The sequence below is a fragment of the Pseudophryne corroboree genome, chromosome 8 (assembly GCF_028390025.1).
Source record: "Pseudophryne corroboree isolate aPseCor3 chromosome 8, aPseCor3.hap2, whole genome shotgun sequence".
NCBI classification, from domain to species: Eukaryota; Metazoa; Chordata; class Amphibia; order Anura; family Myobatrachidae; genus Pseudophryne; species Pseudophryne corroboree.
Window position 1 is genome coordinate 403,605,364 of NC_086451.1, and position 13,692 is coordinate 403,619,055.

The following is a 13,692-nucleotide window of genomic DNA, read 5'->3' on the forward strand; positions in this document are numbered from 1 at the left end:
CTCAAAAACTGCTAACTCGTTTGTGATCGCAATATTGCGCATACATCGGTCGCACATTTAAGAAGCTAAGATTCACTCCCAGTAGGCGGCGGCTTAGCGTGTGTAACTCTGCTACATTCGCCTTGCGAGCGAACAACTCGGAATGAGGGCCATAGTATCCTCAGATCAATTTGTTATTCTAGTATCTAAAATCGTTGAATAAATGCAATAGAAACTGGCAACATTGTTAAAGAGTGTAAATTATTGTAACTGCTCACTAAAACTGTATCACTCTAATATATAAGTATTGAGTGTCCTGCAAGCTTTCTTATAAAAGCAGAGGTGACTGATACTCAGACCCCTTTCACATCGCACAAATAACCCGGTATCGACACGGCATATTGCCGTGTCGACCCGGGTCAGTGTGCGATGTGAAAGCACACTGGCAGATTTAGTGGGTCGCCTGACCCGGTAAATCAACCCGGTAAAAAAGAAGGGTTTTACCCGGGTTGATTACCGGGTCAGGTGCGGTGTGAATGGGAGCCGTGTCGATGCGACACGGTTCCCATTCACAAGATAGGGAGAGGCGGCGCTGGAGATGAGCTCATCTCCCGACGCCGCCTCCACCCCGCCCCTGCTGCTGCTGCTGAGCTCCGTTGCTATGGCAACCGACCCGGTATATTGCCGGGTCGGAAAGCCTGCAACGGAGCGCAAATGCCGGATCCCACCCGGTAAGGACACGTTTCCCTTACCGGGTAGGATCCGGCATTTGCGGTGTGAATGCAGCATTAGAAACTCTCACATAATGGAAGTCCCAGCAGCAAATAGATTGGTAAATATGAAGATGTATATAGTTACCTCTCTTGGGCTAATGACACCGAGCGTCCTCGGTGCTGTAATTGCTCCTGTGTGTTGATTATCCAGGCATTCCAATTAACCCCTTCAGGATGGTGAAAATCCTTTAATGTGCCTGCTTAGATGGAGGGGTGGAAATTATCAACTGATGACCCAGGGGAAGATGTTAACGAAAAACGCTAGTAGTTAGAAGTGCCGAATAGTATTGCTGACCGGCGCCGCCATTAATTGCAAATAGTGGCGTCCACTGGCAGCAGAATGATGCGCTGTATGAGGCGCTGGCCGGTGCCACCGTTGTTACCCAGGGATATTCTCTTACCGGGAATGAATAGCCGCTGGCAGCAGAAGGCTGAGCTATGCCTTAGCCTTGGCCGGAGTCACCGTAAATTGCCGGAGATGTCCTCTGGGCAGGAGCAAACAGCCGCTGGCAGTTAGGAGGAGTGCTGCGTGATCACGCTGGCCGGATCGGCTTCTGGTGATTAGGAGAGTCCTCTAATGAGTGGCGGGGAGCATCCCCGTTAGTGAGCCAAACCAATGTAGCAGTGTCGTTATCAGAGTATAGGTGGGAAGAGGCTAACGCGTTTCATCACGAATCACGTGACTTTTTTAAAGGAATGCCTAGATAATCAACACACAGGAGCAATCACAGCCTAGAGCAATTGTGCTCGTTTCTTTCTTTTAACATAATCAGCGGCCTTTAGTGGACTTCACCGAGGACGCTCAGTGTCACTAGCCCAGGAGAGGTAACTATATACATCTTCATATTTACCAATCTTTTTGCTGCTGGGACTTCCATTATGTGAGAGTTTCTAAGTATCAGTCACCTCTGCTTTTATAAGAAAGCTTGCAGGACACTCAATACTATTAGAGTGATATAGTTTTAGTGAGCGGTTACAATAACTTTACACTCTTAAACAATGTTGCCAGTTTCTATTGCATTTATTCAACGATTTTAGATAATAGAATAACAAATTGATCTGAGGATACTATGTTTTATTTATTGTAACTATGTACGGTTCTTTCAGAGTATATATAAACCCATAATTTCTTATACACTGTGTATAAAGTGTTATTATATTAATAAAAAACATTTATTTTATAATTACTATGGTTGTTAGCTCTCCACAATTATGTTCTACTAATTTTAAAATATTGGCCCTCATTCCGAGTTGTTCGCTCGCATGCCGCTTTTAGCAGCATTGCACATGCTAAGCCGCCGCCTACTGGGAGTGAATCTTAGCTTCTTAAAATTGCGAACGAAAGATTTGCAATATTTCGAAAAGACATCTCTGTGCAGTTTCGAAATAGCTCGATACTTACTCTGCCAGTGCGATCAGTTCAGTGCTTGTCGTTCCTGGTTTGACGTCACAAACACACCCAGCGTTCGCCCAGACACTCCTCCGTTTCTCCAGCCACTCCCGTGTTTTTCCCAGAAACGGTAGCGTTTTTTCCCACACGCCCATAAAACAGCCAGTTTCCGCCCAGAAACACCCACTTCCTGTCAATCACACTACGATCGCCTGAACGAAGAAAAAGCCGTGAGTAAAATACCTAACTTCATAGCAAATTTACTTGGCGCAGTCGCAGTGCGAACATTGCGCATGCGCACTAAGCGAAAAATCGCTGCGATACGATGAAATTTACCAAGCGAACAACTCGGAATGACCACCCTTGTTTGGTGTGTCACACGTAAAAAAAGGTTGAAATCACTGGTCTAGCCAACAGACAAGTGATAATTTTTGCTTTTTAAAATAAACATCAGGTTGATCGAAAGATAGTAATTACTGTTGCTCATTAAAATGTTCAATTTATCTACAAAGATAGCAACATTATTAAAAATAGTGCATGGTGTGACGTGTGAGCCTGCCCTGCATCATACTATCCATAGGACAATGCAGGGGGGTTTCTGGTTGCTCAGAAACCCCCTCCTCTTGGAAAGTTGCTCACATTATAACAACAATAGCAATGGTATATAATACAATTACTTGAGCTGCCACATTATGCAGTTTAAGGGACAGAGCATAGCTGTTGCACATGCCCAGTGGTAGCAGCTTCTTCTACCAGGTTTGCTGTGTGTGTGGATTGGAGTCCTTAATCAGTGCACTGGACAAGAGAGTAGCTACTAGGAAGAATAGACAGGAGCCTTACCATGAGGTGGGAGAATGTGTGCTTGGAAAGTGCAGTACTGGTTCTATTATGTTTGTGTATTTATTTATTATGGTGCTTAACCTTTTCTTGACCACTTTGTTTGGTACAGCCTAAACTATAGACCAGTGGTTCCCAAACTTTTTTGAATCATGGCGCTCTAGATTATCAGAATTGTTTTCACGGCACCCCTAGGCGAAAACTTTTTTATTGGGAGGTTTAGAATAAATATTAAATTAAGTAAATTGTGTTTATATGTCATCCTTATGTTCAGTTGTGTGGTTATATGTCATCCTTAGGTTCAGTTGTGTGGTGAGGCACAGGATTTGCTTCTGTTTGTCCACATATTGTATGATTGGCAGCCACATGCACTGGTTTTACCTAATACAATGAACATACATAATTTAAATTTGTCCTGAACCACCAATCCAAGGCCCCCAAGGTCCAGAGGCCCCCCAGGGTGTCTAGGCACACAGTTTGGGAACCACTGCTATAGACCATCTACAGTGTTAAAAATGAATACTGTATTCCCTACACTATGCAGAGGGAGATTGTGGACTGACGTTTGGAAACCTCCCTCTAGAAATCCTGCGTTTGCCACTGCCGTCACCCTCCTTGTAACGTTCCATTTCCCCCATAGACTCATTTCCCACCACCACCAACATCTGCTATTTCCCAGACCTTCTCATGAGCTGGGCCCTTTCTTCTTACAGTCTCCTGTCCTCACCTCTGTTTCCACATGGACGTATTTCTTTATTTTCTGCTTTGTGTCTTCTGAAATAAATGTTTTTTCTTATGTCTCAAATAGATGGATTTTTACTCTATGTATTTGTAAGATGTTACTGGCATGCTTCTATGCTTACATGTTCTTTCTATTGCTGACGGAATGGCGCCACAGAATCTGTGGTGCCTAATTAATAAATGTTAATGATGATAATTTATTCACTATGTGAACCTATAATATGGTGTATAAGGAGCTCCAGTGTTATATATGTAATGCAATATAATGAATATGTGTCTCCACAGCTGAGTGAGCAGTATGGATCAGTGTATACCATCTACCTGGGCAGTAGTCGTGCTGTTGTTCTGATTGGCTATGATGCAGTGAAAGAGGCGTTGGTTGATCACAGTGATGTGTTTAGTGACAGAGGAGATTTGGGTTCATTTGTTGTATTCTTAAAGGATTACGGTAAGATATTTAAAAATATATCGATAATACTAAAATACTACAATTTTATATGTTCTAACCTGCAGAGGGCAGAGAAAACAAAATGTTAATACCTACCGGTAAATCCTTTTCTCGTAGTCCGTAGAGGATGCTGGGGATGCTTCAAGAACCATGGGGTATAGACGGGATCCGCAGGAGACATGGGCACTTTAAGACTTTGAATGGGTGTGAACTGGCTCCTCTCTCTATGCCCCTCCTCCAGACTCCAGTTATAGGAACTGTGCCCAGGTAGACAGACATTTTGAGGAAAGTATTTATTGTTAAACCACGGTGAGCATCTTAACAGCTCACACCCAGTGGCGTAACTACTGCCCCCGCAGTCCTCACGGTGGCTTGGGGGCGAGGGGCTGCGGGGGCGCCACTGATTACAGCAGACTGACATGCGGACGAGCGCCCGCATGTCAGCCTGCTTTCTCCTTCCCGCCGCCGCTTGTTGGAGGGACACGGACGGCACAACCGCGCCTCCCTGTGTTCCTCCTGCTGCATCATCTCCGGCGGCCGCGGGTCTAATAGGGGGAAGTGCCGTCCGTGAGCTCTAATTGGCTCACGGACGGCACTTCCCCCTATTAGTCCCGCGGCCGCCGGAGATGATGCAGCAGGAGGGACACAGGAGAGGCAATCTGTGCCCTCCGTGTCCCTCCAATAAGCGGCGGCGGCGGCACTGGGGGGAATATCTGGCACTGGGGGGGGGGAGTGTCTGGCACTGGGGCATATATGGCACTGGGGGGGAGATGTCTGGCACTAGGGGGGATATCTGGCACTGGGGCATCAGGGCCGGTTCAAGGGCGCAGAGCGCCCCGGGCAGGAAAGGGGCGTGGCCTAATACAGGGGGCGTGGTGAGTCACGCCCCCTGTACATTGAAAGCGCCGCTTGAATGCTGAGCGGTGCGCGATGACGTCATCGCGCACCGCACAGCAAAAGGTCCTCTCCACGAAGAGAAACTAGACGCTATGCGTCTAGTTCCCTTCGTGGAGAGGACCTTTGCTGTGCGGTGCGCGATGACGTCATCGCGCACCGCTCAGCAGTTACTCTCCACGAAGGGAAACTAGACGCATAGCGTCTTGTTCCCTTCACAGGAGACGCCGAGGACGGGGACGGCAGCGGGCAGCGGAGGCGGACGGGGGACACAGCGGGCAGCAGTGGCGGATCTTGCCACGGTGCGGCGCCCTCCGGATGGCGCCAGCGCCCTCCGGAAGGCGGCGCCCCGGGCAAAAGTCCTGCTTGCCCGTGGCAAGAACCGCCACTGTGGGGCATATATGGCACTGGGGGGGGGATATCTGGCACTGGGGGGGTGTCTGGCACTGGGGCAAATATGGCACTGGGGGGGAGATGTCTGGCACTAGGGGGGATATCTGGCACTGGGGCATATATGGCACTGGGGGGGGGGGATATCTGGCACTGGGGGGGGATGTCTGGCACTGGGGGGGATATCTGGCACTGGGGGGGGATGTCTGGCACTGGGGCATATATGGCACTGGGGGGGATGTCTGGCACTGGGGCATATATGGCACTGGGGGGGATGTCTGGCACTAGGGGGGATATCTGGCACTGGGGCATATATGGCACTGGGGTGGGGATATCTGGCACTGGGGGGGGATGTCTGGCACTGGGGGGGGGATGTCTGGCACTAGGGGGGATATCTGGCACTGGGGCATATATGGCACTGGGGGAGGGATATCTGGCACTGGGGGGGATATCTGGCACTGGGGGGGGGATGTCTGGCACTGGGGCATATATGGCACTGGGGGGGGATGTCTGGCACTGGGGCATATATGGCACTGGGGGGGGATGTCTGGCACTGGGGGGGATATCTGGCACTGGGGGGGGGATGTCTGGCACTGGGGCATATATGGCACTGGGGGGGGGATGTCTGGCACTGGGGGGGATGTCTGGCACTAGGGGGGATATCTGGCACTGGGGGAATATCTGGCACTGGGGGCATATGTGGCACTGGGGGGAATATATGGCACTGGCGGCATATCTGGCACGGGGGGAATATCTGGCACTGGGGGCATATGTGGCACTGGGGGGGAATATGTGGCACTGGGGGCATATGTGGCACTGGGGGGGGGTATATGTGTACCTGGCACATGGGGGGGGCTATATTTGGCACCGGGGGCATGTGAGTACCTGGCACCGTGGGGGAATATCTGGCACTGGGGTCATATGTGGCACTGGGAGCACAGCCCTAGCAACAAGGACTACCTCCTAGCAACGAGCATGACACCCAGTGCATGAAACACCTGACAACGAGCATGACACCCAGTGCATGAAACACCTGGCAACGAGCATTACACCCAGTGCATGAAACCCCTGACAACGAGAAGGTAATTGAAAAGTAATTAGAAGCCTTACTGTAGGACTTAATGTGTAATGGGCATTACGGTGTGTGGCATAATGTATCACGGACATTGCGGTGTGTGTCATAATGTGTCACAGGCATTACGGTGTATGGTATACTATATCGCGGGCATTGTGATATGTGGTATAATGTCTCAGGGTCATTGCAGTGTGTGGCATAATGTATCACGGACATTGCGGTGTGTGTCATAATGTGTCAGGCATTACGGTGTGTGGTATACTATATCACGGGCATTGTGGTATGTGGTATAATGTCTCAGGGTCATTGCAGTGTGGCATAATACATAACGGGCATTGCGGTGTGTGGCATAGGGTATAACGGGCAGGGCATTGCGGTATGTGTCACAGGCATTACGGTGTATGGTATACTATATCACGGGCATTGTGGTATAATGTCTCAAGGTCATTGCGGTGTGTGTCATAATGTGTCACAGGCATTGTATGTGCTATAATGTATCAGGGGCATTGCAGTGTGTAGCATAATGTATAACGGGCATTGCGATTCCTGTCATAATGTGTCGGGGGCATTACGGTGTGTGGCATAATGTGTCGGGGGCATTACGGTGTGTGGCATAATGTGTCACAGGCATTACGGTGTGTGGCATAATGTGTCGGGGGCATTATGGTGTGTGGCATAATGTGTCATGTGCATTATTGTGTGTGGAATAATGTCTAAGGGCCATTGCAGTATGTGGCATAATGTATACTGGGCATTACTATAAGGAGGAAAAATGACAAATAATGTAAGGGGCATGAATCAGGATTATTTTTCTTTCCTGTGGTGGCTAACGTCTGGGCGTGCAGGTTGCAAAACTGGGGTATAAGGTAGTCTTTTCCTGCAATACCACGCCCCTTTATGAGAAACCACGCCCATTCCAACAAAACCACGCCCCCTTTTTTGCAGCGCGCTCCTTCGGCGCGCGCATATTTATCCCTTTCTTGCTCCCAATTATGCGGCAGGTGGGGGTGGGTGGGGGGGGGGGGCGCCAAAGAATTTTTTGGCTTGGGGGAGAAAAATTTCTAGTTACGCCACTGCTCACACCTCAAGCATACCGCAGAACGTGGCCTTCAATAGAACACCAGCCGACGGCATGAAGAATATGTAGCAATATACTGACAGAAAACGTAACACAACCTGTGTGTAAACACAACCAATAATAGCATAACGCATGCCACGGCATGAATAACGTCAGCAACAGGCTGACTTAAATGCAACACAACATGTGTGTAACCATAACCAATAACTGCAGATACAGTACGCACTGGGACGGGTGCCCAGCATCCTCTACGGACTAAGAGAGAAGGATTCACTGGTAGGTATTAAAATCTTATTTTCTCATACCTCCTAGAGGATGCTGGGGATGCTTCAAGAACCATGGGGTTTATACCAAAGCTCTAGAACGGGCGGGAGAGTGCGAATGGCTCTGCAGCACCGATTGACCAAACAAGAGGTCCTCAGTAGCCAAGGTATCAAACTTGTAAAACTTTGCAAAAGTGTTTGAACCCAACCAAGTAGCTGCTTGGCAAATCTGTAATCCCGAGACCCCTCGGGCAGCTGCCCAGAATGAGCTCATCTTTCTGGTAGAATGGGCCTTCACCAATTTCATCAACGGCAATCCAGCCGTAGAATGAGCATGCTTAATCGTATTTCAAATCCAGTGTGCAACAGTCTGCTTGGAAGCAGGAGCCCCAATCTTGTTTGGAGTATACGGGATAAACAGATCCTCCGTTTTCCTAATCTGAGCCATTCTGGCGACAAAAACTTTCAAAACTCAGAGCACATTGAGAGACGTCGATTTCGCCAAGGCGTCAGTAGCCACCGGCACCACAATAGGTTGGTTCATGCGAAACGATAAAACCTCTTTTGGCAGAAATTTTTGATGAGTTCTCAACTCCACTCTATCTTCATGGAAGATTAAACAGGGGCTCTTGTGAGACAAAACCGCTAATTCAGACACCCGCCTTGTGGATGTCAAGGCCAATCGCATGACCACTTTCCAAGTGAGGAATTTCAATACAACCTTATGTAAAAGTTCAACCAATGAGATTGCAGGAACTGCAACACCACGTTAAGATCCCATGGTGCCACAGGGGCACAAAGGCAGGTTGGATGTGTAACACTCCTTTTACAAAAGTATGAACTTCTGGAAAAGAGGCCAATTGTTTTTGGAAGAAACCCGATAAGGCTGAAATCTGAACCTTAACCGAGCCCAACTTAAGACCCACATCCACTCGATCTTGTAATAAAATTGGAGAAAATGACCCAACTGGAACCCTTCCATAGGAGCCTTCTTGGATTCACAGTCACACCAAGACATAATTTCTCCAAATACGGTGGTAATGTTTTGACGTTACTCCTTTTCTGCCTGAAGAAGAGTAGGGATGACTTCACTGGAAATACCCTTTCGGGCTAGTATCCGGCGTTCAATCTCCAAGCCGTCAACTGAAGCCGCGGTAATTCTTGCTACATGCACGGCCCCTGCTGTAACCTATTCTCTTGTAGAGGAAGAGGCCAGGGTTCTCCTATGAGTAATTCCTGAAGATCCGGATACCAGCCCACCTTGACCAGTCTGCAACAATGAGGATCACCTGAACCTTTGGTCTCCTTATGATCTTTAGCATCTTTGGAATGAGTGGAAGTGGAGGGAACACATACACAGACTGAAACACCCATGGTGTCACTAGCACATCCACTGCTATTACTTGAGGGTCCCTCAACCTCGAACAATATCTATGAAGTTTCTTGTTGAGGCGAGACGCCATCATGTCAATTTGAGGAATTCCCCAAAGACTTGTCACTTATGTGAAACCTCTTGATGAAGACTCCACTCTCCTGGATGGAGAACGTGTCTGCCGAGGAAGTCTGCTACCCAGTTGTCCCCTCTTGGAACGAACACCGCTGACAGAGCATGTATATGTTTTGTCACGCAGCGGAAATTCTTTCTGGCTTTTGCCCTTTCTGCTCAGCTTTTCGTTTGTAGAAAACCGTTTTAAATGGCCCTTACGCTAGACCATTAATGTGGTGACAAGTATCCTAACTTGATCCTCTTCCTAGGAAGTGTTCCTCCTGTGTGACAGCTCCCACGCCTTGGAGGCATGGATCCATAGTCACTAGTTTCCAGTCCTGGAACCTGAACCTGCGCTTAAGAAATAAGAACTGCGCCGCCATCACAGGAGTGAGATTCTGGTCTTGAAAAACAAGATTATCCCAGGTGGGAACCAGACCACTTGTCCAACTGGTCCCGCTAAAAACACCCTGGCATGTAACCTGCCCATTGAACGGCCTCATAGGCCGCAAACATATTTTTTTAGCAACTGAATGTATTGATGGATTGACACTGTTGCAGGTCTGATCAGACTATGGATCCTCAGAGCCTTTTCCACTGGAAGAAAACAACCACTTGGTTACTTGACCTCACCGTAATCCGGCGAGCGTCCCCATATAGAATAATAATGACTCCTTACTATCGAAGGTCAACTATCATACCGCATTCACCCTGGTGAAATTGGTAATGACAATCCTGAATTGCAAACCTCAGGTAAGCCTAATGCGGAAGAAACAGTAATTAGACCTCCTTTCTCTTTTTTCAGACTGGAGATCCCTGCCGTGAGAGATTCCATCTTGGATTCTAACTTCTTTAAGCAGAAATTGTGGGATTTCAGATAGAGGATTGGTCTGGCCAAACCATCCGACCTCGGGAGTACGAAAAAGCTTGGATAACAGCACTTTTTTTTTATGACCGGGACACCAGGACAATGGCCTGATCCTGACACAACTATTGTATTGCGTTGCATACTACCTCCCCGTCCGGAGGAGAATCGGTAAGGCAGATTTAAAAAATCGGCGAGGGGAAACGTCTGGAACTCCAGTATGTTCCCCTAGGGACTCTATTCTTAAAACTCACTGGTCCATGTCCTTTCCAGGAGTGACTGAGGAGTTTTAGACGTGGTCCCACCAGTGTGGGCTCCTGCAAGACAGACCCAACGTCATGCTGTGTATGTGGCAGAAAACATAGGGTGAATTCTGCTCCTGTGAACTGGAAAAAGCTGCTGACCTCTTACCTTTTACCATCCTCTACCTGTAAAGAAAGGGGAATCCGTAACTATTCGGACTAAATGACTGCATCCTACAATAATGCGTCACCAACCATTGTGAGGGAACATAGGGGGTGATTGAGTTGTTCGCTCGCTAGCTGCTTTTAGCAGCATTGCACACGCTAAGTCACCGCCTTCTGGGAGTGTATCTTAGCTTAGCAGAATTGCAAACGAAAGATTAGCAGAATTGTGAATAGAAATTTCTTAGCAGTTTCTGAGTAGCTCGAGACTTACTCCTACACTGCGATCAGTTCAGTCAGTTTCGTTCCTGGTTTGACGTCACAAACACACCCAGCGTTCGCCCAGCCACTCCCCCGTTTCTCCAGACACTTCTGCGTTTTTCCCTGATATGCCTGCGTTTTTCCGCACACTCCCAGAAAACGGTCAGTTTCCGCCCACTTTCTGTCAATCACACTAAGATCAGCAGAACGATGAAATAACTTTGTTACGCCGTGAGTAAAATACCAAACTTTTGTGCTAATTTACTTGGCACAGGCGCGCTGCGTACATTGCGCATGCGTAGTTTACGACTAATCGCTCCGTAGTGAAAAAAAATAACGAGCGAACAACTTGGAATGACCCCCATATGGCAAGAAGGTAGACTTAGCAGTGGCATCTGCCGAGATCAACTTAACACGACCATCTCCAAACCAGGCTTCACCTCCATAGGGAAGAGACTCCATTTCTTCTCGGAGTCAGCATCAGCATTCCATTGGTGAATCCACAACGCCCTCCTAGCCGAGACCGCCATGGAGTTGGCCAGCGAACCCAGGAGTCCAACATCCCTTGCAGTCGCACAGCAGTATGCTGCAATATTCTAGATATGACCCACCTTAAGGAGTATCTCATCTCTCCCCAGGGTAATGATATCGGATGACATGGTAACCAACCATTTCTGAATACAAGCACTCCCCCATGCGCATGAAATGCAAGTAAAATCAAAGCATATAATTAAAATATCACTTAGCTTCCTGTATACGATCCTTTGTGACAGGGCCCCGTGCAGAACAGGGGTTGACTCTGACTTTATTCTATCCACGGCGGGAAATTAATAAACACTCGGACTCCTCGTGAGGATTTGGAACCAACTTGTCACGGCTGACCTAGAGTTTTTTCAACAGAGCGACCAGCACATGAAAAGGAATAACTTTACTTCAGCATTCATTATACATTTTTTATATAAATATTCACATTTAAATACACATATACACACATATATCTATATATAACTCATATAAATATATATATATCCTTTTGTCAGTAATAGCTGGGTCCCTAGTGACGTTAATACGTTCTTAATGTGTATGAAACATGTATTGAATGCCGATGTTGTGGATCTAATCAGGAAACATTATGGTTGACATGAGAAAAAATATTTGTGTCAATATCAGGGAGTAGTAATTGGGCAAATAACATATTTGCGACCCCGAGGGGTCTGATGGAAATATATATACTAAGAATAATACACCCTCCACAAACATTACTACATCTGTGTTCGAGCCACAGATCTATGCAACTGTACTATACATATATATATATATATAAATATATACATACAGGTATAGCTCTGTCTGATATGCATCACATTATCATAGTAATTTTTACCCAGTCAGATTTGTTGGTGCCGACAGGGTTACCCACACACGTCTGTGTCTCCCATACAGTTTTCTCTTGGGAAAAACATAAATCTACTGACATGTTGACACATATTTACATGTACAAAGTACCGTTTAGGAGACGGCGGTGCTGACAGAGATATTCCCATAGCCATTTGTGGCAGAGCACTCAGCCTCAGACATGCCGACACACGTGTACTAAACACCCACCGACATTACACTGGCTATAAGTAATAGACCCCAGTACTTTCTGTCAGGGAAACACAGAAGGAGTTAAGCAGCTAATTTTCACCGCACTCATTATATATTGTGCTTTATTTTTAACTTATATTGCACCAACCAACTGTGCCCCCCCTCGTTTTCCACTCTGATACTGTATATACAGCAGTGCTTTGGAAGGACCAGTGTCTCTGTGAGGAGAAAATGGCGCTGAAATGAGCTGTGAGGGGTAAGCCCCGCTCCCTTAATGGCACGCTTCAGCCCCGCTATTTTCTATATATTTATACTGGTGGGGGTCTGTGTTTAGTGCCCAGGCACATTAGAACTCTTTTGCCAGTCCCTTATTGAGGTTTACATGCTACCCAGTGTGCTCCCCAGGTCCCTGCAACCTGTAGTGCCGCTTGTGTGTGGGAGCATGGCGCGCAGCACAGCCGCTGCGCGGTACCTCAGACACTGAAGTCTTCTGCCATCACTGAAGTTTTCTGATCTTCATCTACTCACCTGTCTACTGACTTCTGGCTCTGCAAGGGGGGTGACGGCGTGGCTCCTCCGGGAACGAGCATCAAGGCTTACCTAGCGATCATACCCTCTGGAGCTAACGGTGTCCAGTAGCCTAAGAAGCAGAGCCTTTGAACTCACAGAAGTAGGTCTGACTTCTCTCTCCTCTATCCCACGATGCCAGGAGACTGTTGCCAGCAGGGCTCCCTGAACTTAAAAAACCTAACATAAAGTCTTTTCAGAGAAACTCAGTAGAGCTCCCCTGTGTGTGACCAGTCTCCCTGGGCACAGAATGTAACTGGAGTCTGGAGGAGGAGCATAGACGGAATAGCCAGTTCACACCCATTCAAAGTCTTAAAGTGCCCATGTCTCCTGTGGATCCTGTTTATACCCCATGGTTCTTGAAGCATCCCCAGCATCCTCTAGGACATATGAGAATCCCTTTAGTACATATCGAGAAGCAATATATACAGAGATTGTCTCAGTTTTTTTCCATTTTTTACCCTTCTCTCCAGATAGTACATGTCTCCCTAACTGCTCGTGACTAGAATTGCATGAGTCCAATACACGGCAGCACCCCGGGTGGGAGTATAGTATTGCTCTATCAAAGTCCATAGTTCACAGAAAACAAAACTCTATGGGGGTGATTCCAAGTTGATCGTAGATGTGATAAATTTAGCACAGCTACTATCATCT

The 13,692-nt window shown here is 47.5% G+C and overlaps 1 protein-coding gene across 1 annotated transcript in view; it reads left to right on the top strand.

Moving 5' to 3' along the window:
* The window catches only part of LOC134949312 (cytochrome P450 2A4-like), a 77,944-nt gene that overhangs the window by 1,695 nt on the left and 62,557 nt on the right, over positions 1-13,692 (top strand). The window contains exon 2 of the mRNA XM_063937810.1: positions 4,006-4,168. Coding sequence (XP_063793880.1) covers positions 4,006-4,168 — 163 coding nt within the window. The remainder of the gene's footprint in view (positions 1-4,005; positions 4,169-13,692) is intronic.